We start from the raw sequence: 23971 nt of genomic DNA, 5'->3' as shown, positions 1-23971 counted from the left end.
CAGGTCTACAGCATATTTTAAATTTTCTCTGACTTACCTCCAACTTTCTGAGAAGGTAGATTTCTGGGTTATATTCACACTCATGCTGTGTGAACATGTGCTGTTCTAATCATTCTTTTCCATGTGGAGTTCTTTGATTTATACTGAGCATGTTTAAACTTGCAGCACCAATCTAACACCTTCAGACAAACTAATGACCAAATAAAATAATTCCCCAGGCGGTCATGAAAAATGGATGGATTGTCATAAATATATATCAGACACTGGCATTTCAGCTGCATGTTTTTCTTACAGTGAGTAAAATTAAGACATGGAATTTTTAATTTTTGTTAAAAATTTCTTTGACTTGAGTATGTTTAGAAAATAAATTCAACAATGTAGAACTCTTTGCAAAAATATTTCAGTGAAACCTCTTTGCTACTTTGCTTTGTGTATGTATGTGTGCATACATATGCATGTAATTATATATATGAATGATTGGTTTCTCAGGGAATAAATTAACATAGCATAGATGGAAACCATATCAGTTGGATACTGTTCAAATAAACTCAGGATTAAATGCCTGGAAATGGTAGGTATTTCAGGGAGAGGATTTACAATTGAAAGAGTCATCAGTGCAACTAGCATCTGATGAGAGATTAAAAAGTGCCAGTTCACATTTATCTAGATTATTTCCATTCCTTTTTGTATTACCCATTTTATGTATTAATACATGAAATATGTATTTGTAAGAAGAAAAAAATTTAAAACATGTCTGCTTACTTATTAATTATCTAAGACACTTCATAGGGAGAAAAGGACAAGTATTAGCTAGTTTTATACCTGAGTTCAAGATTTTATACAAGCCTCTTTGGTCGGAAAATCTATAATTGTTTGTCTTTGCAATTTTGTGTGTGTGTGAAAAAAATCCCACTAATTTTGTGGAGCCAAAGGCTTTTATGGGAATGTCTATTTTTTTTCCCATAAGATCCCCCTTTACACCTTACTTCCACCTACCAACCATGAAAAACTAAGCCGAGAAGTAAATTTCTTAGGGAACCTATTAATGTTGTGTAGATGGCGTCTTATACGAAATAGTGTGGTATAACTTGAAATCATAGATGCTAATTTTCCAATACAACCCTGATTTTGTACAATTGTTATTTTTAATCAAGATGATTCAACCAGTATGTGATTGTGTGGTATATTAAAAAAAAATTAGAAATAAAGAATAAAAAATTCTACAAGTCATGAAAGGGAAATTTATAGCCTTAAGTAGTAATTTAAAGGAAGTAAAAAGGATGCAAATTGACTTGGAAAGTCACCTTAATATGGTATAAAAATAACAAAATAAATCCAAAGACAGTAACAGAAAGGATTTAGTAAAGAACAGAAATGAATGTATAAAAACAAAGATACAATAGTCAATTCTCAAATTTGGTAATTTAAATGGAATAATAAAATTGACAAATACTCAGCAATATCACAGAAAAATATGAGTAATCAGAACTCAAAGAGCATAACTAGACATACAAGAGAGATTAAAATATTAAAATATTATACACAAAAGCCAACAAATTTGAAACAAAAAAATTATCAGCAAAAAGATATATAAACTGACTTAGGAAGAAACTGACAAAACACAGTATAAAAAATAAATACAATTTTACTCATAAATAAGTAAAATTCTGAAACAAAATATTAGCAAACCAAATCTAGCAGTGTTCTAATGTCCTAACATTAGAACATCAATTATAATCTATTAATATGATTCAGTGCATTAACAAATTGAGGAAGTAAAGCCATATGATCATTTCAAGAAATGCTGAAAAACCATTCACAAAATTAAACTCCATTCAAGAAAAACTACAGGTATTAGAAATCAGGAACAGATGAGAACATTCTTAAAACCTGATGAAGGGTACCTACCAAAAATACAGAGCAACAATTATACTTATTTGTAAATATTAAAAGCATTCCTTTTAAAATCAGGGATGCTATGATCACTTTTTCCATTCAAAATCAAATAGAAGTCTTAGCTCAGAAAGTCTGGCAAGTACAAAGAGAAAAAAGCATATGCATTAAATCGAAAGATATAAAACGGTCCTTATTTAAGATAATATTGCCTTCACTGAAAGCCACAAAAACCTTATAATTAGACTTCATAAAGTAATTTCATAAGGTTGTTAAATGATATCAACATACCAATATCAATATATTTCTAGACAACAATAAGAAACCATATAAAAATCTCAGCAAGATTGTATAATATTCAGAAAAGTAAGCTATTACATGAAAAAAGACAGATGTTGAACACTTTGTAACAAAACATAATGGGAGGATTCTAGATAAAGACCTAAAAAGTAAAACTATAAAATAAAGATTTAAAAACTCTAAGCGAGGCCAGGCATGATGGCTCATGCCTGTAATCCTAGGACTTTGGGAGGCCGAGGGAGGAGGATTGCTTGAGCTAGGAGTTCCAGACCAGCCTAGGCAACATAGTGAGACCCTGTGTCTACAAAAAAAATACGAAATGAAACAGGCATGGTGGCGTGCTCCTGTAGTTCCAGCTACTTGGGAGTCTGAGGTGGGAGAATTGCTTGAACTGGAAGGTTGAGGCTGCAGTGAGCTGTGATCATACCACTGCACTCCAGCCTGGGTAACAGGGTAAGACCTTGTCTCAAAAAGAAAAGAAAATCAAAGTGAAAACCTTTGTCGTCTGGGAATAGGGAAGAACCTAAATAAAAATTGAAGACACAAAGTGAAGAGCATTTAATTATATCAAAGTTAAGAATTCCTTACAATGAAAGATACCATGGACAAACAATATGTAGATGATACAAATGGCAGAAGAAATTTGTAATGTCTAAAATAGATAAAAGATTAATATCTAGAATATATAAGAAATTTTATAAAACCAATAAGGGTAGAAACCCCCTTAGCAAAATAAGCAAATTTATTACAAAAGAGGCATCTGAAAGGCTAAGAAGTATTTAAAATGACATTAAACTATTACCAGATGTATGCAAATTAAAATGAGTTTCTAATTCTCATTCCCCGCCAACATTTTCCATAGTGCTAATTTTTCCCAACCTTACACACTGGTAATAGGTGTCTAGGCTAGTCATATGGGAGAACTGTTGGCAATATTTAGTCAAGCATACTTATATACTATGACCCAGATATTCTGCTTTGGAGTCTATATATCAAAGAGATATTCACAGTCCACACTAGGATATTCATTAGAGTGTTATATATTGTGACAGAGAGTTGGAAGTATTCTAGATAGTGAATAGATAAAATATGGCAAATGCACATCTTAGTAGAGCATTCATTAGAAATCACAGATTAGAGGTACACATAGCCACTTGGATGGATCTAAAGGCTAGTGCTAGGTGAAAGAGAAACAATGCAATGTATAAAACCATATTCATAAATTAAAAATATATGCGCAGAAACAATATACATTCTATAAGCACACAAAATAACACACATTAAATAAACCCAATGTAATAGTTGGCTATGGGATGACAGTGAAGTAGAAAGAAGGATATGGGGATAAAAAGAAAACAAATGAGTATGTGGAACAGTGATGATGGTATGCCATAAATTAAGTGTGACTGGGACAATTTTTCTGCACTGAAGTTTCAAAAAAGGAGAGAAGAGGACAACATAGCAAGTACATGGGAATAAATCTAGCCAAAAGATGTGCAAGATATTTATAAAAACATTATAAAACTTTACTATAGGACATCAAAGGAGATCTAAACAAATGAAGAGATAAACCACATTGATAGAAGAATTTTTACTCTAATCAATACTCCCCAAATTGATTTATACATTTAATAGGACCCCATTTCCCAAGTAGAACATAGTTTTTCATGCAACTTGACAAGATGATTTAAAAATTTGTATGGAAGGGCAAAGGGCCAAAAAATGGCCAAGACACTCTTGCAGCAAAACAAATTGGAACAAGGGATATCAGAACTTATTCAGTTTTTAGTGACTGAAACAGTATGGTATTGTTATAGGAATAAAAAATTATACCAATGGACTCAAAGACATCAAAACAGACCCACATGTGGAAATTAAAGTATGACATATTAGTACTGTAAATCAGTGAGGAAATGATACATTATTTTCAACAAATAGTGGTAGAAAAAAAATCCAAAGAAACTGGGTCTCTAACTACAACAAAGAAAGTAAATCAATAAAAAAAAATCAGCACAAATCAGTTTTAAAGATCTTTAAAACTATTTGAAAAATACATAGGAAAATATCTTTATGACCTTGGGGAAAGAGAAGAAATTCCTAAGCAAGTACACACCAGAAAGATGTTGAAGAAATCGAAGAACTACAATTAATTAAAATATATCAAAGTAAAAAGAACCCACAAACTGGGAGACAATAGCTGCCATTCATATAATTAACAGAAAAAAAGTCACTAGAAAATATTTTAACACTTTCAAACAACAACAACAAAAAATACAACCAACAGAAAATCGTAAAGATCAGTACACCTACAAAGCTATGTTCAACCCCCATCAATAATCACAGTAATGGAAATTAAAACCCTAATGAGATATCATTTTATACCTATCAAATTAGTAAAATTTAAAAGACTGAAAATATCAAATGTGGTAGACAAAGCTGGTGATAAATCATCCCAACCATTTAGGAAAACGGTTTTGGTTAGGTTATGAAGTTAAAGACATGCTTTTCCTATGACCCAGCCAGTTTCTACCTGGCATTTATTCTAGAGTAACTCTTACGCTCCAGGAGACATCACAAGAGTGTTTATAGCAACATTCTTTATAATAAAAATTGGACCACTCAATTGTTCATCAACAAGAGAACAGATAAGTTGGGTTGGGGTATTTTCATATAATTAACTACAGTGTAGAAGTAAAAAGAATGTGGCCACACTTACTGAAATGGATGAATTTCATATTGAATGACAAAGCAAAGCAGAATATATACATTGCTACCATTATAAAAGTTACAAGACAAGCAAAATTAAATAATATGATTAAATATACATATGTATACTTATACAAAGAAATAATACAAAATTCAGGGGAATCACGGTAAACAAAGCAGAACTACAGAAGGTACTTCAATAATGCTGGTAATTGAGGAGTCCAGTTCCTGATTAAAATCCTGTGTGTGATTTTTTTTCAGGCCTCAACAGACTATTACAAAGGCTTTATCTGGCAGGATTCATGGGAAAAAGTCAGATTTGTTGTACCACCAGAGCATTACAATCTCTGAAGGGAGCTGCAGTCGAGTTCAGGCTCCCCTGGCTGCATATACACTTTCACATATTTATATTTGTATTCCCAGCACTTTGTTACTAGTTATAGCTATCTGAGGGCTTGGGCAGAGTTCCTTCTGTGCCTCTACAAAGGTTTTCTTACGGAGGTTGGAGCGGGGGAAACACTTTTCTCCACTCTGACTCAGTGCCCAGTGCCTTCCCACTCCTAGCCTTTCCTCTTTGCCACGCCTCCTGACCTCAGGGTCTGAAAAACTGCTGGAGCCTTTTGTTTGGGACATTGTCCATAGTGAGTGAATCCTTACTTCTGCCCTGCTCTACGTGGCCCTGGACCAGTGTGCACTATTGCATGAGATAATTGAACAGGAGGAGTCAGCATTTCCTCTGGTTTTAGATTCTTGCTTATACTATTACAGTAAATGATTAAAGGCTTAACTCTTTCATTTTTGTCTTGATACTTTAATTGGCTACTCCAGACACCTGATAACTCAGCTCTTGCCCAGCTCAGCTGAGCTCCTGGTAGAATATATGTATTTCTTATGTTGGGTGGTGTAATAATGCTACTTTGAACCTCCTCCATGAACACACACATTTAAAAAAAAAATTAAGTTCTTTGGAACTCCTATGGGGAAGACAAGTAAGATGAAATCCCAAAGAAGCAACTGCTTAAATTATAGCTTCTGTACTACCTCAGAATACAAGAAGACAACGGAAAGTGTGGAGTTATCCAGAAGGTACTCCATTCTATTAGAACTTTGGGTGTAGCGTAGAAGGTAGAATACAAGGGACTGTTTTAAAGAACACGCTTAAAATGATAAACTTTCTTTTCTTTGGCATTAATCCTTTAAGACTAGTTTTCTTATATTTGATTTCATATTTTGGGGGCTAAATGTGACCTATTTAAAACCTATCTATGGCCGAGAATAGTGGCTCACACCTGTAATCCCAGCACTTTGGGAGGCCAAGGCGGGTAGATCACCTGAGGTCATTCATTATTCAAGACCAGTCTGGCCAACATGACAAAACTCCTTCTCTACTAAAAATACAAAAATTAGCTTGGCATGGTGGCACACGCCTGTAATCCCAATTACTTGGGAGGCTGAGGCAAGAGAACTGCTTGAATCCAGGAGGCAGAGGTTGTAGTGAGCCGAGATCGCGCCACTACACTCCAGCCTGGGCGATAGAGTCAGACTTTGTCTCAAAAAAAATAAAAGAAGTGAATAAAAAATAAACAATAAAACCTATCTATACCAAATCTCTAGATATTAAATTTTTACAGTTACCACTTTATAAAGTAGTATGTCCTTATATAATGTCCTTAAACTTTTTTCTTCATTCGAATCACTGTGTAAAGTTATATTCTTATGTTACTTTCTTTGAGAGTACCAATTTCATGCACCAATTTTTATTTTGCCACAATCATAGGGGCTCTGCTTCCATCTCCTTTTGGTGTAGGTTATTGCTGTACTGATCTTGTTGGTCTTATGCAGAAGTTCTTCCTGTTCCCTGAAGATCACAGTTCCTCATATCTGGACTTTTCTACCAGGTCCCGTAATGTCATAATTGTTAAATAATGAAAACTGCACAGTAGTTCATGCTCTGATAAACTATGGTTTTATAAAAGATGAAATTATATTTATGTCCCTATTGTATGTTCATACAGTAACAAATTTCCAAAGCAGAAAAAGGTATTAGATACTGTATTACCTTTATTCCTTATATTTTTATAGTCCATTTAGTTATAATTTAGAAAGTACTTTCACATTAGCCCATTTATCTTTACTACTATATTAGTTAGGTGGGGAAGACATAATTATTCCTATTTTACAGATCAAAAAATAGATCCTATGACACCTCTGAAGTCATGCTGATACTTAGACCTAAAGCTAGAAAGTGGTATTCCTCAACCACTGTACATCTCTAAGACACCCTGACACCAAGGCTCTGTTACTTTCTATTTGTTCTAAACTTGTGGGACAACTATAAAATATTAAAACTAAATAAACTTAGCTTCTGCTAATGAATGCATTATTAGGAATCTTTATACACAGTACTAGTGCCTTTGTTAAATATTGTCACAGGATCCCTAGGGTGACACCTCGCCAGCCAGAAACCTCTGTAGCTGGTGGCATCTTCTGCCTGAGTATTGCTTGTGTTTACTGGGCTAGTTCTGCCCACTTGGTCTGGCAGGCTGTGCTTGGCTCTTACTACCGGCTCAGATCCCACATCTGCCAAGTGCAAGCCAGGTGCAGAATGGCGAGCGGTGTGTGGTTGAGTGAGCGCGAGGTCCAGCCACTGTACACAGCCAGGCATGCTGGCTGCTGTGGCGGGGCAGGGAGCTCCAGGTGCTGGCTCTGTGTGAGGCTGCAGCTGGATGCGATATACTTCATGTGGCTTCTGCTGTGGGCCCGAGTCTGGACTAGGGAAACACAGTGGTGCCTGGAAGCTTGGAAACTCCAGGAACTGCAGAACCCCAAGGAGGGTGTCACAGCCCTGGCTCAGGGATTCTCTACATCTGGGCTCCCCAAAGGGCTGCAGCTCTTCTTGTCACCTTCAAGGTGGTGAGCAGGGGGCAGGGGGTGTGTTTCAGCCCTTATTGTGTTACAGTTCTTTTAGTCCTGCCACTCAGCAGGCCCTGAGTTCTTGTCCCACATTCAGGAGGAATGAGGTATGCAGACAACTGGAGGGTAAGCAAGGGGGAGAGGAGCTTCATTGAGTGGCAGAACAGATCTCAGGAGACTCACAGTGGGTAGCTCCTATCCGCAGGCAGATTGTCCCACCGTCTCTACAGCCCTCAGTGGAGAGGAGACTCAGAGTGGGCAGCTCCTAGCTGCAGGCAGGTCGTATTGGCAGGTAGGCTGTCTCACTGTCTGCCTGAGTCTGGCTGAGTCTAGGGTTTTATGGGCTAAAGAGGGGAGGAAGTGTGTACTGACTGGTTCATGGGTAGCCATGGGCAGTCCTGGAAAAAGCACCATAAGTTCTCACTCTGGTCCATAGAACTGACAGCCCAGCCCCCAGTCTACAGGTTTGAAGGTGGGGCTTTACCAGGGACCTGTCCCCTTTCTGCCCAGGAGCCTGTCTACCTCCTGCCACCATCAACCTGCCATCCATGGTGCCCACAGTGCCCAAGCTATTCTTGCCAAGGGGTGCCTGCAGGTTGTGCTGAGCTGCCCTCAGCTCCCCTTAGCCTTCCTCCCGTGCTGTCAGCACCCAAAGTTTGGAGTGGGCCAAGGCAGCAGAGGGCTGGCATGTTAGCACTGCCCTGAGAGTGTGCACACCTGGCTGGGTTGTGACAATGCCTGGGCTTGGCCTCAACTTTGCTCTGAAATTGGAGTGGGTGCCGGGAGCATGGAGAGGCCCAGCAGCAGGAGTAGGCGTTTCTGAGCCTACAGGGGCAAGGGGGCTTCCCCAGTCCCCAAGAGTACAGGGATGTCCAGGTCCGCAGCCATGGCTGGGTGGCTGCAACTTTGCCTGGGTGGGCAGGGCTCCCACCTCATCAGCTGGAAGGGGGCAGGGCTCCCGCCTGTTCCTGGCTCCCACCTGCTCTGTGGAGTGTGCAGCCCTGGCTGCGCCTCCCCAACTGCAGCTGGCTTCATAGTAGCAGCCGCTCCAGATGGGCCGCAGCTGCCATAAATATGACTTTTGTCAAATCTGATGCTTTTGAGACATATTTTCATTATCTATGTACTAAACAGTGAAAGCATGGCAAAGTCTATTTAGTCATGAGTCTTCGAGTTTGCTTTTATTGCATCATCTTCATTTTCTTCCTTTGTACATCTGTAGTTTTCAGCAAGGAGATACTTAGCAAAATCCTTATTTAAAATTGATTAATACAGAAATATATTTCCTCTAATATTTCTGAGACAGAAGGAAGTTACTTTTAAGAAGAGACCTTAGACAAAATTACCAGACATTTCTTTTGGCATTAGATTTCCTTACCTCCAAAAAGATGAAATGCTTTTCTGCAGCTTGGTAGGGGCCATTTTGCAGAGTTGGATTTCTGAAAGCTTTGTTTTATTTTCAAATATTCTTTAGTAAAGAATGTTTTTGTGGCATTGTTCAGTTCTAGAATAAAGCAAAAGAAAATAGGATTTTGAAACCAATTTGAGTAAAATGGCAAGAAAATGACAAGTGAATACTGTAGTAGTTTGATACTATTTGATATAATTCAGACCTCTTTAAGTCAAAGTAGAAGACAAAAGTAGATTCAACTTTTTTTTTTTTTTTTTACTCAAGCAAATACAATTTCCCCAAGTTCACATTTGGTGCAACTCTGACATGCCTACACATAGAACATAAATCTACTGAGTAGCTCCTGTGTCAAGTACTATGGAGTATATAATGATAAATAAGACATCGTCCCTGACCTTAAAACAACTGTAGTCTAAAACAGTGGTCCCTAATCCCTGGGCCACAAATGGGTAGCAGTCCATGGCCTGTTAGGAACTGGGCCACACAGCAGAAGGTGACCCATGGGCAAGTGAGCATTGCTGCCTGAGCTCTGCCTTCTGTCAGATCAGTGGCAGCATTAGATTCTCACAGGAAGTGAACCCTATTGTGAACTGAACATGCAAGGAATATAAGTTGCACTCCTTATAAGAATCTAACAAATGCACCTGTAATCCCAGCACTTTGGGATGCTGAGGCAGGTAGATCACTTGAGCTCAGGAGTTCAAGACCAGCCTGGACAACATGGTGGAACCCCATCTCTACTAAAAATACAAAAATTAGCTGGGCGTGGTGGCGGGCACCTGTAGTCCCAGCTACTTGGAAGGCTGAGGCAGGAGAATTGCTTGAACCTGGGAAGTGGAGGTTGCAGTGAGCTGAGATGGCACCATTGCACTCCAGCCTGGGTGAAGAAGTGAGACTACGTCTCAAAAAAAAAAAAAAAAAAAAAAAAAAAAATCTAACAAATGCACAATAATCTGAGTTGGAAAAGTTTCATCCTGAAACCATTCTCCGCTCAATCACTGGAAAAGCTGTCTTCCACAAAACGGGTCCCTGATGCCAAAAAGGATGAGGACTGGTGGTCTAAAAGAAATACACAGGTAGACAAAAAAGGGGAATAACATGTTATGAGTGTAGCAATAGAATAGCTAGAGTGTAATCTGGGCTCAGGAGTGACAGTGAAAAGGAAAAACACTTATAGAACTTTAAACTTCATAATCTATTTCAATCTATATGTGATGGGTTGACCACCTGATTCTATTGCTATATATTTGAGGTAATTTTAAAAATGTGAAAATAACCATTCAGAAGCTTACTAATGAGTTAAAAAGGAAATAGTCATTTGAAGTACACACAGACAAACTGGAGAACACATATAATGGTATTCACTTTAAATGGTAGAAACTCTTTATATCTGAGCCATAGAAAGCAAGGCATGATCTGAGTTGGACTGTTTAATGGAGAACAACCTCTTTGGCTAGTGCAGAGCTAGTTACTAACCTGAGAAGTAAACTAGGTTTTCTGTCAACCATCCCCTCTTACTTTCATCCCGCAATGATCACCTGTAGCATTTCCTCAGTTTCCATCCTACTTCACTGCCTTGAGCTTTGGCTCAAGTGATTTGAATTGAATTTTCTCAGTTTTTCTTAATCACTGCCTTGGGTTGATTTTTACCTAAGAAATCTAAAGGGAAAACTGATTCACAAAGTTTACAATTAACAACAAAAGGGAAAATGTGAAAAATACACTACTCTAGGCAACTGAAGTTATCTATTAACCCTGCAACTCTAACTCCCTTCCAATCGCACACCCACGAACCAGCATACAAGTTAGAGAAAAGGTATTTTCATGCTCATCATGTATGCTGGGGGTTGATATGACTGTAGTGCATTTAAAAATCCTTCATATGTTTAAAAGTTAAATCATTTCAAGTTAGATATTCTCTCAACAGTTTCTGCAGCAATGCATAGCTGTTTTATGAAAGTCCACTTTTCCCACTGCCCATTTGCAGCCCTTTAGTGTAAGATGATTATGGCACTATCACTTGGTTAAAGGGGCTTGTCAGTGTCATTCGTATTGATGAAGAAAATGAAAGAAGTTATCAAATAACATATTCATTTACAGTAATATGGTCTTTTTCTTAGGACTTAACTGATAACTAAGATTCAGGGTATTTTCTGAGAGGTTAAAAATCCCCCCAAGTAAGTGGTATTGTATTAACTCTTGGGAAAATTGACTCACAACTTTCTAAATGCCCTTGGAAATGAGACCCATGTGGTGTGTCATATGGCAGATAATACAAACGAAGGTGAAGAGTTTGCAACTTACGGATTCTTATTATTCCTTCCCTTCCCTTCCTTTTCCTCTCCCCCTTCCTCCTCCTTCCGGAAAATTGGTAGCCATGTTGTAAAATGTTGAGCAATAACTGGAGAATCCCATTGCATTACCCTCTCTTATACTGAGAACTTATTTGGAAATGTAATTGAATTCTAGTACAACAGATCAAAAGGACATTGTAAGAGTCATCTAATACCCGCAGTTTTGATAACTGGCCACAAACTTTCTAGGGGGTAGATGACAGAAGTGAAAGTAATAATATTGTCCATGACATTTTGTTTCCTGTCTTCAAGGAACTTAACTACACAATGTACTTTTAAGCTACTTAAACTCACATATTAAAGCACTGAAGCAGGCAAGGGTTAGAAATATTTTTATAACACCTATTAGAGAAGCTGCTATATTGAAATTTGCAAGATGAGATGGAAATCGTACCTGCAACATACCGTTGAACATATACACCTGCATGTGCTTACTATAACCTTATGAGACCAATTTTGGATGATGTAATATACTATACTAGTTCAGAAAGATGGTTAAAAGAGGATCCAGAAGCCCTTGTCCCTCCATTGCTGGGCCAAATAAGAAGTAGTTTCCAAAGCTTCTTAACTGGAGGACCTTCCACAAGTCGCAGAACTTCTCTTTGTACCAACTTCCTGCTGTATCTCCTGCAAACATTTATCTTGCACCTGCTATATGCATGGCACTTTGCTGATCTAGCTAGGAATACAGAGATGAATTAAATGTAATTGCTGTCTGTAGGGCATTGTACTAGATCAGTGATTCCAGAATGTTTGGCTGGATATCAAAATCACCTAGGGTGCTTGTTAAAATGACAAATTCTAGCACCTCACCCAAACATGTGCAAGCACAATTGCTGTGTATTTGACCTGGGAGTCTATGCTTTCTAACAAGCTGCTTGGGTGATTCTGATGCACAGATAGATTTGATAACAACTAGATGAAATGGTCCTTTTCTGTAATTAAATTATTTGAATTTATTTAAATATGTTAAGGTTTATCTCATTCCATTATACAACTTTACTAACCTTATCCAAGGATATTGTTCTTTCTGTAGCTCTGTGTTGCCCCATTCCAGTGACATTTGAATTTGGAAATGTAGAATTTGGCAACAAATACAATATTCAATACTACACTTCCTAAAATTACCTGGAAGAAACATTAAGAAAAATCTGAAGGCAGACTAAGATGTATAGCTTGGAGTAAAAGGTGATGAAAACTACCTTTATCTCCTCCTCAGCCAATGCTACCTATTAGGCTGGCGATGCTTATTTAAACACATAATTTATTGTATTTAATCAGTATTTAATATTGTTGAACATGCTAAAAAAAAAGACAAAAAAAACAATATCTTGGAAAGATCTAAAGTGTATTTCAATTATACATTTAGTTAAATGTGGTTGTAGTGGCAGTGGAAACAGCAGCATTTTTGTGTGACACTATCAGTGACTGTTAGAATAAAAGAATTCTAGTCTTAATTTGCCTGAGGGCAGGAGGCAATCACCAACTACATAAGATCAGAGTTCACATTATTACAGGATGAATTACCATGGGGTTTCACGGTATTATATCACAATTAAAAAAGAACTACCACACATATTAGGATAACTTTAAACCACAGACTTCATCAATATGGTGGTGCAACTTTGATTTCAGCATTATGCTTAAATCTTGGTAACTTTTTATGTAAACAATTCATTATAATTAAGTAAATACGTTAAGAATAATTTTAGGTATTCTGCTAAACGCAGGAGTTAAAGCTGTATGATAGGTAAAGTGTTATTAAATCCTATCTAGTAAAAAGATAATTCTAAAGTTACAAGTGTTTTGATAAGTTTATTCAGGGTGACCTAGTCTTATTCAGGAGGGGAAGATAAGAATATTATTATATAAGGCACAGTCACTTAAGCGGACCTAATAGTATTATGTTCAAATGTAAAAGACTAGGAGATGTATGTCTAGCCATCTCATTCAGATTACTGACGGCCTTGTTTACCCATTTAAAATTATCTCATAATTCTGAAGGCTTCTTCTCCTCACAATTCCCTTCTTTGTTCTTTGTTGTTGGATATATTATTTTTTTTCCTGGAGATACAAACTGCAAAAAAAAGATCTGACAAATTTATAATGTGTTATAATAATACTAATACTAATACTAATACTAATACTAATACTAATACTAATAATAATAATAGACTACTTCAAGAGTTTTGCATTATATACCTATGTTTAGGATAGGTCCTGCCCTGAGAGGAGATCTGACTATCCCAAGTTTCAATATGTGCTGCATATGCTTATTTATAGGCATTCTTTGGCTCCAGGAACTTAATGTACAATAAAGGACACATTTGCAAGGAATAGACAAGACTAGGAATCAGAGTCCCAGCAAATGATCTGTGTTAAAAGGGAGACCTCTACCAAAATAATGTTTACCAGCTGATGCTAAATCCTCAATACTTAACATAGCTTTTGGTTTAGTAATATCTTGTGAGGTGATCTTTAGAACTTTAAATCTCATTTCACTCTTAGCCTTTAATACGTTGGTTTTACTATTTTTTTCCAGTGGTATATAACTAAAATAGTTTTCTTTGTATTGTTGAACAGTACGCAAGAGTATGGTTCAGTGAGGATGCTGTGCTAAGTACATCTGCTATTCTTAAGTAAGAATGAAGAGGGGTTAATATATTTAGCATTTGATCCACCTTGCTGTATATCAATAAAAATTCACAAACTGTCTTAAAACCATCTTTGGGGCTTCAGGAGCAATGCTTGCTTTGTACCTTTACAAGGAGGGTAAGAAAGTTTCACTTGCAAAGGACCCGTCTGGTGAAACTCATTTTGTATTCATGTGAGGCACCCAAAATAGTTATTTATAAGGTGAACAACACAAGTCAGTGAAAAGTTTGGGTTTACTGTTAAAGCTTATATTCAACAGAAAATTATCAGTTTGAATCACAGAAATTAGAACAGTTTAAGTCTCAGAGCCAGCTCTTGAGACATAGCAGGTGCTCACCAAGTGGTAGCTGCCAGGTTTACTAGTAACGGCACACCCTGTGGGATCTGGGGCCAAAACAGCATACTTCATATGCTGGGAAAGGAGATGCCAACCAGGAATATCTCACCCCATGCCGACGAATGCGTATGTATCTTCTGGAAGCAAATTTGGAGGAGTGATACCAGCAAGATAGCTGCTACAGACACCGGGCATTCATCTCCCACCTCCTCATGGGAAAGGACTAAGGGAGCAAATATACAGCTATGATTTGACTTGAGTGTCGAAGGCCAAGTGCTGGAGTGCAGCACAGGAGTAGAGATGCATCTGTGGTCACTGGAAGTCCAGGAGGGCAGTGTGGAGGCACCTGACTTCTGCACCCCCATCTCCCCAGCTAAGATCAGATCTGTTTGGGGTCCAGATGGACTTCCGTGTCGGGAAAAGGGAGCCAAAGATCATTCCCTGACCCTTGTCTCCCTGACAAACACCTATCAGTCCTTATAATAGGAGAATTCCATAGTCCTTGTAAGCCCTGATCCCAATTTGGAAAGCTTCCAGTAATTTATGCAGCTGCATTGCCCAAGATTAGGAGAACAAAGGGTGCATGCTCCACTCCTACCAACCCCCTGTGAGCCAAGCTGCTGCAGCATGGTATCATCTTGAGATGAGAGCTGCCTCTGGAGTATACTACTCTGGGAGCCAGTAGCCTCTGCATCTATCTCTCCAGCATTGGGGCCCCATCTTCATTATACAAAGCCTACACAGGTGGCTGAAAGCCACAATTCCAGCGGCATGAATTGGCTGTGACTCTGAATAAGCATAGTAGGCAAATCAACCCCTGTTGTCACATTTTCAGCTGGAGAAAGAGTCTGCCAGTTCCATCCAGGGAAACCTGCCCTTGAGCTGGCCAAACTACTGCATGTCTTCCCCGAAGCAGAAGAGACCTCCTGAGCCTCCAAGCAGCAGATACACCTCTGGGCCAGCAGAAGGGCTACGCAACCATGCTCAGGACCTGAGAAGCAGCCATATAGCACCCGTTACCTGAAGCATAGCCTGGCATGCCCCCAATGGTCCTGTACCCCTAATATGGGCCTAAGAAACAGGCCTGCAGGCTGTCCTAGGGAGGCATGCCCCTGAGCTAACTATGCAGCCTCATACCTACATCCCTGGCGGACATGCCCAAAGGCTGGCTGAGCAGCTATGCACCCATGTCTCAGGATCAAGAAATAGCCATGTAGGGAGCCTCTGGTGAGCATGCACCCAGGCATATTAAACAACCCCGGGCTTGCATTCCAGGTCTACAAAACAGCCCCATGGGCCGCTCCCCACCCCTCAGAATCACCTGTAGGCCAGTTGAACAGCCATACAGCTGTGTCCTGGGCCTGAGAAACATCCTGTGGGTCGCCCCCAGTGTGTACACCCCAGGTCATCTGAGCCACCTTGTGCCCATGTTGTAGGCCTGAGAAATAGTATGATGGGAAGTCCCTGGCAGACATGTCTCTAGGATAGCTGAGTCACTGTACGCCTGCCTCCCAGGCATTAGAAACAGCCCCATGAGCTGCTCCTGGTAGGCACATCCCCAGGATGGCTGTGCAACTGCATGCCCATGCTCCCAGCCAGAGTAACAGCACTGTGACACAAACCCCAGTAAGCCAGACTCCAAATTGGCTGACTCATTGTGTGTACACACATGACCTAGTCCTGAGAAACAGCCCAGTGAGTCCACCCCTGGCAAAGCTGCAACACCATCACCACAAATAGGCCAGTGAGTAACTCACAAACCCAACTAGTGTGGATTACAGTTGAAGAAACTATATGAAGACAACTGTATCCACCTAGAACCAAAGCCAATGTACCCCATCAAACTGACACCCCAAGACCATTGATAAAAGTAAGTCTTTCCATATAAAACCTATTCCAAAAAACTGAAAGAGGCTAATTTTCCACCAGATGATTAGAACTGATGTAGAGAAACATCAACCATGAAAAAGTAAAGAAACATGTCACCTCCAAAGGAAAATTATAATTCTCCAGTAAGAGATCAAATCATAAGGAAATATATGAAATGCCAGAAAAATAAATCGAAATAACAATCTTAAACTCAGTGAGATAAAAGAGAATACAGATAAAAAAATTCAATGAAATCAGGAAAACAACTCATGATTTGAATGAGAAATTCAACAGAGATAAATATTTTTAAAGAACTAAATAGAAATCCTAGAGATGAAGAACTCAATGAATGAAATAAAAATAAAATAAAGAGCTTCAATAAGAGACTAGACCAAGCAGAATAAATAATTTCAGAACTTGAAAACAGTTTTTTTTTTTTTTTTTTTTTTTTTGTAATAACAGAGGGAGACGAAAAGATAGAAAAAGGAACGAAGAAAGCCTAAGGATTTATGGGACAACATTAACTGAGCAAATATTTGTGCTATAGGCATTCCAGAAGGAGAAAAAAGATTAGGAAAACTTATAAAATAACAGAATAAACTTCCCAAGTCTTGGGAAACAGATGGACATCCAGGTCCAGGCAGAAACAAAATCGTTCACAGACAAACAAAAACTAAGAAAATTCATCACCACTAGACTGGTCTCACAAGGAATGCTCAAGAAAGTCTAGTATCTGGGAGTGAAAAGACAGTAACTATCATGAAAATATGTGAAACTATAAAACTCACTGGTAGAATCAATACAAAGAAGAAAGAGAAGAGAAAGCTTTTCACTAAAAAAAAAACCCAACTACAAAAATAAACAATGGGAGAGGAAATATAGAACAAAAGATATACAAAACAACCAGAAAAAAGTCAATAAAATGACAGGAGTAAGTTTTCACCTATCAGTAATAACTTTGAATGTACATGGATTAAATCCCCATTTAAAAGATACAGACTTGCTGAATGGACCCAAATAAAACAAAACCCCAATAACTAACTCTATGCTGCATACAAGAAACTAACCTCACATGTAGATACAGACAGACTGAGAGTAAATAAATTTAAAAAAATTCCACACAAACCAAATGTAAGCAGAAATAGATATATCAGACAAAACAGACTTCAAGTTAAAAGATGAAAAGCAGAGATATTACAATAAAGGAATCAGTTCAGCACGAGAATATAATAATTATAAATATTATAAAAATGTACCCAAACACTGGAACACCCAGATAAAAGCAAGTATTATTAGATCTAAAGAGAGAGATAGATCTCAATACAATAACAGTTGGAGACTTTAATAACTCATTCCCAGCACTGCACAGATCTAGACAGAAAATTAACAAACATTGGATTGAAGCTGCACCACAGACCCAATGGACTTAGCAGACATTTACAGAACATGTCACCCATCAGCAGTAGATTACACATTCGTTTCATCAGCACATGGACCATTCTCTAGGGTTGACCATGTGTTAGAACAAAAGAAGTATAACAAAATTTTGAAACTTGAAGTTATGTCAAGTAGCTGATTTGGTCACAATGGAATAAAACTGGACATCAAAAAGAGGAACATTAGAAACTATACAAATAGGTGGACATTGAACAATATGCTCCTGAAAGACAAACTTATAAAGAAAGAAATTTAAATTTTAAAAGTATGTGAAACAAGTGAAAAATAGAAACATAATATGCCAAAAGCTACAGGACACAGCAAAAGCAGTATTAAGAGGCAAGTTCATAGCAATAAATGCATACATCACAGCACTAGAAAGATTTCAAATAAATGACCTAATGATATACCTCAAGAAACTAGAAAAGCAAGAACAAACTAAATCCCAAATTAGAAGGAAAAAAAATAAAGACCAGACCAGACAATAACAGAAAAAGTTTTAAGGCCAACAACCCTAATGAAAATAGATGCAAAAATCCTCAACAAAGTACTAGCAAACAGATTTCAACAGCGCATCAAGAAGATGATACACCATGACCAAGTGGAATTTATGTAACAAATGCAAGGATGGTTCAATGAATTCACCGAAACATGGATGAAACAAAGTAAATTTGAATCTGATTTTCATCTTTTCCTAGTGAACTGTTAAAAGGTTATAATCTAGTCTGAGAAGTCCCAATCTCCAGATGAATATGCAGCCTGATGACACAACCATATAAAACAGACAAAATTAAACAAAAAAACAAAATTTCTTTACCTGACACTTTGTCAAAATGGAGTTATAGATTTTACAATATGTAAGTCATTACAGTAAGCAACATATGCTTAGCAAATGTTAGTATTTAGGAGTTTCTATTAAGTAAGACTTAGTTAAAATTTGTCCATCTTAATTCCATTTAGTTTTTGGTAGTACAATATTTGGTACTCATAATTCAGTATAATTTTTTTTTACTAGAATAAAAAGCTGTTGCAATCATTTTTAAACCCTTTCCCCTAGGAGAAATCTGTAGTATTAGAAAACTTTCTTACGTTAGAACATTTATCCAAGCTTTTTGCCCCAGGAAGTTATGTTTACCTTGTGCTTACTGATGTCCATTAATGGCTCTGGAGCACTGAAAAATCATTTCAGTAATTGTTTCTGTGTCCGAGAATAACTGGTTTGCCCACTGTTACAGAAATAAGGAAATCTATTAAAGTAATCCCAATTAAACTATAACTTTATTGAGCTTTTACTATGATACAAAATGCTATTTTATACTTTTATGATGCTTATAATTATTTTTATATAAATTTATGCTTAAGGGTTTAGGAAAAGTCTTTTGAAAGCTATGAATAGAGATATATTGGTGGCTCCACAAAAGGTAATCACTGAATCCATCCTTGGCTTCAAACAAGTCGTGATTCTCTCTGTGCTCTGTGTGAAAAGACATAGGACTTCACCCTCTATGCCCACCATCATTTAATGCTGCAAGTTTGGTTTATTTACTTTTTTAAAAGGGTAAAAGTAACTCATTCTGATGGTTTTTTTAAAAAAATCAAGTGGTACAGTACAGCTTAAAAAAACAAAAATGATACAATGATCTGTTCTACTCCTCTATCTTTATCCCTAAACTCCAGGGATTGTTTTAAGTGTTTCTGTCTTCAGGTTTTTTTTTTTTTTTTCCCTAGAGAGAAACCTGCATGTATATAAGTCAGTGTGTTTCAAAAATTGGTTTGCAAAGCACGAGTAATATGTGAGATAATTTTGGGTTGAATTGAATGAACATATTAAAAATTTTCAGTTACCTACTTAAGATATTAGAAAAAATATATAAACTAAATATCAAATCCATAAATTCACAAATATATTGCTAAGGATGAAGTTAAAATAAGTACTTAAGAAAAAAACTGTTGATATAAAGAAAACCTTTAGATTTAAAAAAAATCACAGGGTATGTGGATTTAGTGAAAATTGTAAAAGTGGTATAGAAATGTTTGAGAAACACTGCTCTAACTACCATGCTTATTTTGCTATTCCTTTTTATTTTAAAAATATTCAATTCTGTAAGTTTAAGAATGACTACACTAGAATGTATCATGACAAGTATGGCTTTTAGAAACAGAGACTAAAAGTACAAGATGAACAGAAAAAAGAAGAGTAGAGGTATATACGGAGGCAAGAATAAAACCACTATTAGCATTAGAATTAACAGACCAGACTTACTGGTATAAAATAAGAGAAAGTGTGAAATGGCCTTAATGGGAATAAGGACAATAGACCAAGACAAATGATAAATTGTCATAGTGGATAAGAAGAGACACGTGATATTCTTGCAAATGAGTTGTATATCTTGGATAATGTCCAGCAGGACATCAGAACATCAGACAGAACTCAGGATATTCTTCATTGTGTGGGACTGGCCAAGTGCTGCAGGATATGTCATCCCCACCCTGCTGTCTAGATGCTAGGAGCATGCTCCAATTAGTATGAGAGTCATAATATCCCCAGTATTTTTCTGTTCCATCACTTAAAATCCTAGTTAAATGTAATTTCCATACCTAGTCTGGGACTTCCATAGACAAGGTAGAGAATTAGCTATTTCCTTTTCCTTTGTCCAGTGGAGTTCACCCATACATCTGCTCATCAGCACCTGGTTCCACTATGTTAAGGCCCATGAGTACTGGTGTTGGGGGGTGGTGTATGGTCTAAAGGGAGAGGGAGGTTAAGGGAGGAAAATAATTTAACAATAAAGGGAATCATCCTTGCTGAGGCATGGGTGTATTGTGAATGGGATGGGGGTGACAGTGAGAAATTTCACTGTGGGGAGGCAGGTTGCAATGACCGTGGCTCCCTTTGCAACCCATGAAACACTCCTATCTTCTATGTGACTACGGACTGGGATCTGAACAGCTGAAATGGGGTCTGTTAGTAGCAATGCCTGCAGGAGGATAGGAATGCCCTCCAGAGTCAGTACACAATGGGAGAAATGGCATGCTTGGTTTGAACGCTGCAGTCAGAAAGTCAACAAGAAAAGATAATGGATCCTCTCAACCCAAGACAATGATGTCTTTGTGGGCAGGATCCCCTCATCTGGATAACCCCATTCCACAACACGTTTCTAAATTATGCCTTTTCCCCTTCCTTGCCCTGCAGATTCTTTTGGGAAGCACACGGCACCTCCTGGAACAGGCCCACATCTAAAATGTGGTAGCTCCAAGTATGAAAAGATGTGAGGTTATCAGTGAATGAATGTGAAGTGTCCCACCTATCCTAAGGTCTTCCTCAGCTCTACATACACTGGGAGGCTTCTCATTTCCACAAACAACAACAAAAACTCTAGTTAATTTGGGACACTCCAGAACTTTCCCAACCCACAAGCGTACTTGGAATCTGCCATGTTGAAATTTATTGTTTTCTGAAGTGACTGAACATTTTATAATTCCAGCCAGCAATATACAGAAGTACCGATTTCTCCACATCCTCACCAACACTTGTTTTTATCTTTCTGACTGTAGCCATGCTGCTGGGTGTGAAGTGATATCTCATTATACTTTTAATCTGCATTTCACTAGTGACTAATGATGTTGAGCATCTTTTCACATGCTTATTGGCCATTTTTAAATCATCTTTGGAGAACTGTCTATTTAATTCTTTTGCCCATTTTTCAATTGGGTTATTTGTCTTTTTATTAAGTTATGAGTTCTTTATATATTCTAGATACTAGATCCTTATCATACACATGATTTACAAATATATCCTTTCATTCTATGGTTGTCTTTTTACTTTCCTGATAAATTCTTTAAAGCAAGGAAGTTTTCAACTTTGAACTCTATTTTTTCTTTGGCTGTTCATACATCAGGTCTTATATCTAAGGAGCCGCTACTTAATCCTAGTTCACAAAAAACTATATGTATGTTTTCTTCTAAGAGTTTTATATTTTCCACTCTCACATTTAGTTCTTTTTTCTATGTTGAGTTAACATATACATGGCACGAGGTAGGGGTCTAAATTCATTCTTTTACATGTGAGTATCCAGTTGTCCCAGTGCCATTTTTTTGAAATGACACAAAGGCTAATTCTTATAATTCTTGTCAAAAGTCAATTAACCATAGATGTATGGGCTTCTTTCTGGACTCTCCTCCTGGAGGTTTTAATTATTTTCCTTTATGTTTGGTAACTTGGATGAATTAGTTTAGGGAAGTCTGTTTCTCCTACTGTGTGCAGCCTCTGATGATACTCCAGAATACAGACTGAGGAATGTGTGATCAGTCTCCCTGATCACCAAGGATGACTGTACATAGCTTTAGTGAGGTTCTTTGACTGTCTCTTTCCATAATCTCTCCTTTAAGCTTCTGTCTGGACTGTCTTGATTAGTATCACACTCAGCTGTTAGATTCTACTAATTGCTTGGTGATTGCTCTACTGTTTCTAACAATTCCCTGGGGCATAACTTGCTCTCTATATAGTCTGATTCATTTAAAGTCCATCTCTTTGGCAGGAGCCCTGTCCTGCCAGTCTGAGGTTTACTGCACCTTAGGAAGGCTCTTCTTAGCTGTCTCTTTCTGTGATTATCTTCTAGTTTATTTATTATTTTGCTTTTTGCTATTAGAGCTACCAGTCTCCCCTAAATTGCTTATCATCAAAAACTCCATTGTTTTCAACAACACACAATTCATAGGCAAGAATTTCCCTACATCCTGTTCTAATTAAAATCAGTTCCTTTAAATAGAGCTTCAGAGCTTTCTGTTCTTAGTCTGTCTCCTCCCTTTGGCAGAACCTCTGCATCACTGCACTAGAGCTGGGCATAGGGACAGTGGTCTGTTTCTCCCAGTGTAACACTCCTGCTCTATGAGTAAGGCACCGGGCAGGAATGGTAGCTCCTGATCTTCTTTGGTTTGGCTTGGCTCTCCTGGCTTGGAACCTCTGCCCTATTAGCAAACCGGGGTGAGGGAGCTCAGGGCTCAGGATACTAAGACTCATGTGCCTGGAGTAGAACTTCCACCTTACAAGTGGAGGATAGGTGGGAAAGGGAGCTCCAGTGCTCTTGGCTGTGCCTGCCTGGAATACAGCTTCTGCAATATGAAGCTGAGAGGATAAGTGATATCAGTGGTCTACTTCCCCTGTGGTGAAACTATAGCACTAGACTAGGGAGTGGGAGAATGGACGGAGGGAGCCCAATCTTCCTAGTTGTACCCACTTGAATTAAACTTTTGTCACATTGAGCTAGCAGTGATGGGTTTGAAAGCTGGTCCTGTCTCAAATGCTACAGGCTCTCATTCTTATAATAGCAGTAGATTTTAGTAGATATTTTTGAATAAATGCTTCATTTGCTGTATGTCTTTAGGATTACTTCTAATCTGTTTTTTAAAAAATTATTTTCACCAGTTAAATGCTGATTTTGCTGGGGAAGTGTCCACTGAGCTTCTTATAGCACCAATCCAGAATTATTTCTTCATTTATAAACTTCATTATTAATGTCGTTCTAAGGGGATATAAGTTTTTTTAAACTACCTTCCTCCCTTCTCACCTATCAAATAATTGATATGCTTTTATCTGTTACGTTGCTCTTGGTTGAAACTAATGCGAGTTTACTCAAACTGACTTAGTTAATTAACAAATTTAATATTTCATGTATTAAAGCATGTGCTTCAAACTTGGCTGAATCACTGGTCCAACAGTGTCTTCAAGACCCCATGTTCATGTCTGTCCTAAGTTCTACAATCCAAACATAAGACTTCGTACTAAGTCTCATAAGACAGCTACTTGTAACTATCCCTGTTATATACCTTCTTGTTTATGTCCAAAGGGAGAGAAAATGGTTTCTTCATTTCATGTCTTAAAAGGAAAGACAAACCTTCTCATCTCATTGACCCAAACTGGACCACATGCCTATTTGTGAACCAATTATTGGCAAAGGGGATAGATTACCAAGGAGCAGAGGATGGGGTCTGCTACCAAGAGCCACCTGATCTGTGTTGGAAGAGTTGAATACTCAGGGTTATGTTGAGAAGAAAGGAGGAGGTTATGCATACTAATTAGCAACCAACAGTGAACAC

The 23971-nt window shown here is 37.8% G+C and overlaps 1 protein-coding gene across 1 annotated transcript in view; it reads right to left on the bottom strand.

Annotated features, from left to right (window-relative positions):
* The window catches only part of RNF180 (ring finger protein 180), a 233701-nt gene that overhangs the window by 26841 nt on the left and 182889 nt on the right, over positions 1–23971 (bottom strand). Inside the window, exon 7 of the mRNA XM_030927936.1 lies at positions 9191–9316. Within this exon, the coding sequence (XP_030783796.1) occupies positions 9191–9316 (126 nt within the window). The remainder of the gene's footprint in view (positions 1–9190; positions 9317–23971) is intronic.

This window comes from Rhinopithecus roxellana, chromosome 3 (assembly GCF_007565055.1).
Source record: "Rhinopithecus roxellana isolate Shanxi Qingling chromosome 3, ASM756505v1, whole genome shotgun sequence".
NCBI classification, from domain to species: domain Eukaryota; kingdom Metazoa; phylum Chordata; class Mammalia; order Primates; family Cercopithecidae; genus Rhinopithecus; species Rhinopithecus roxellana.
Note: the sequence above shows the minus strand (reverse complement) of the source record. Positions and strands in the feature narration are given on the sequence as shown.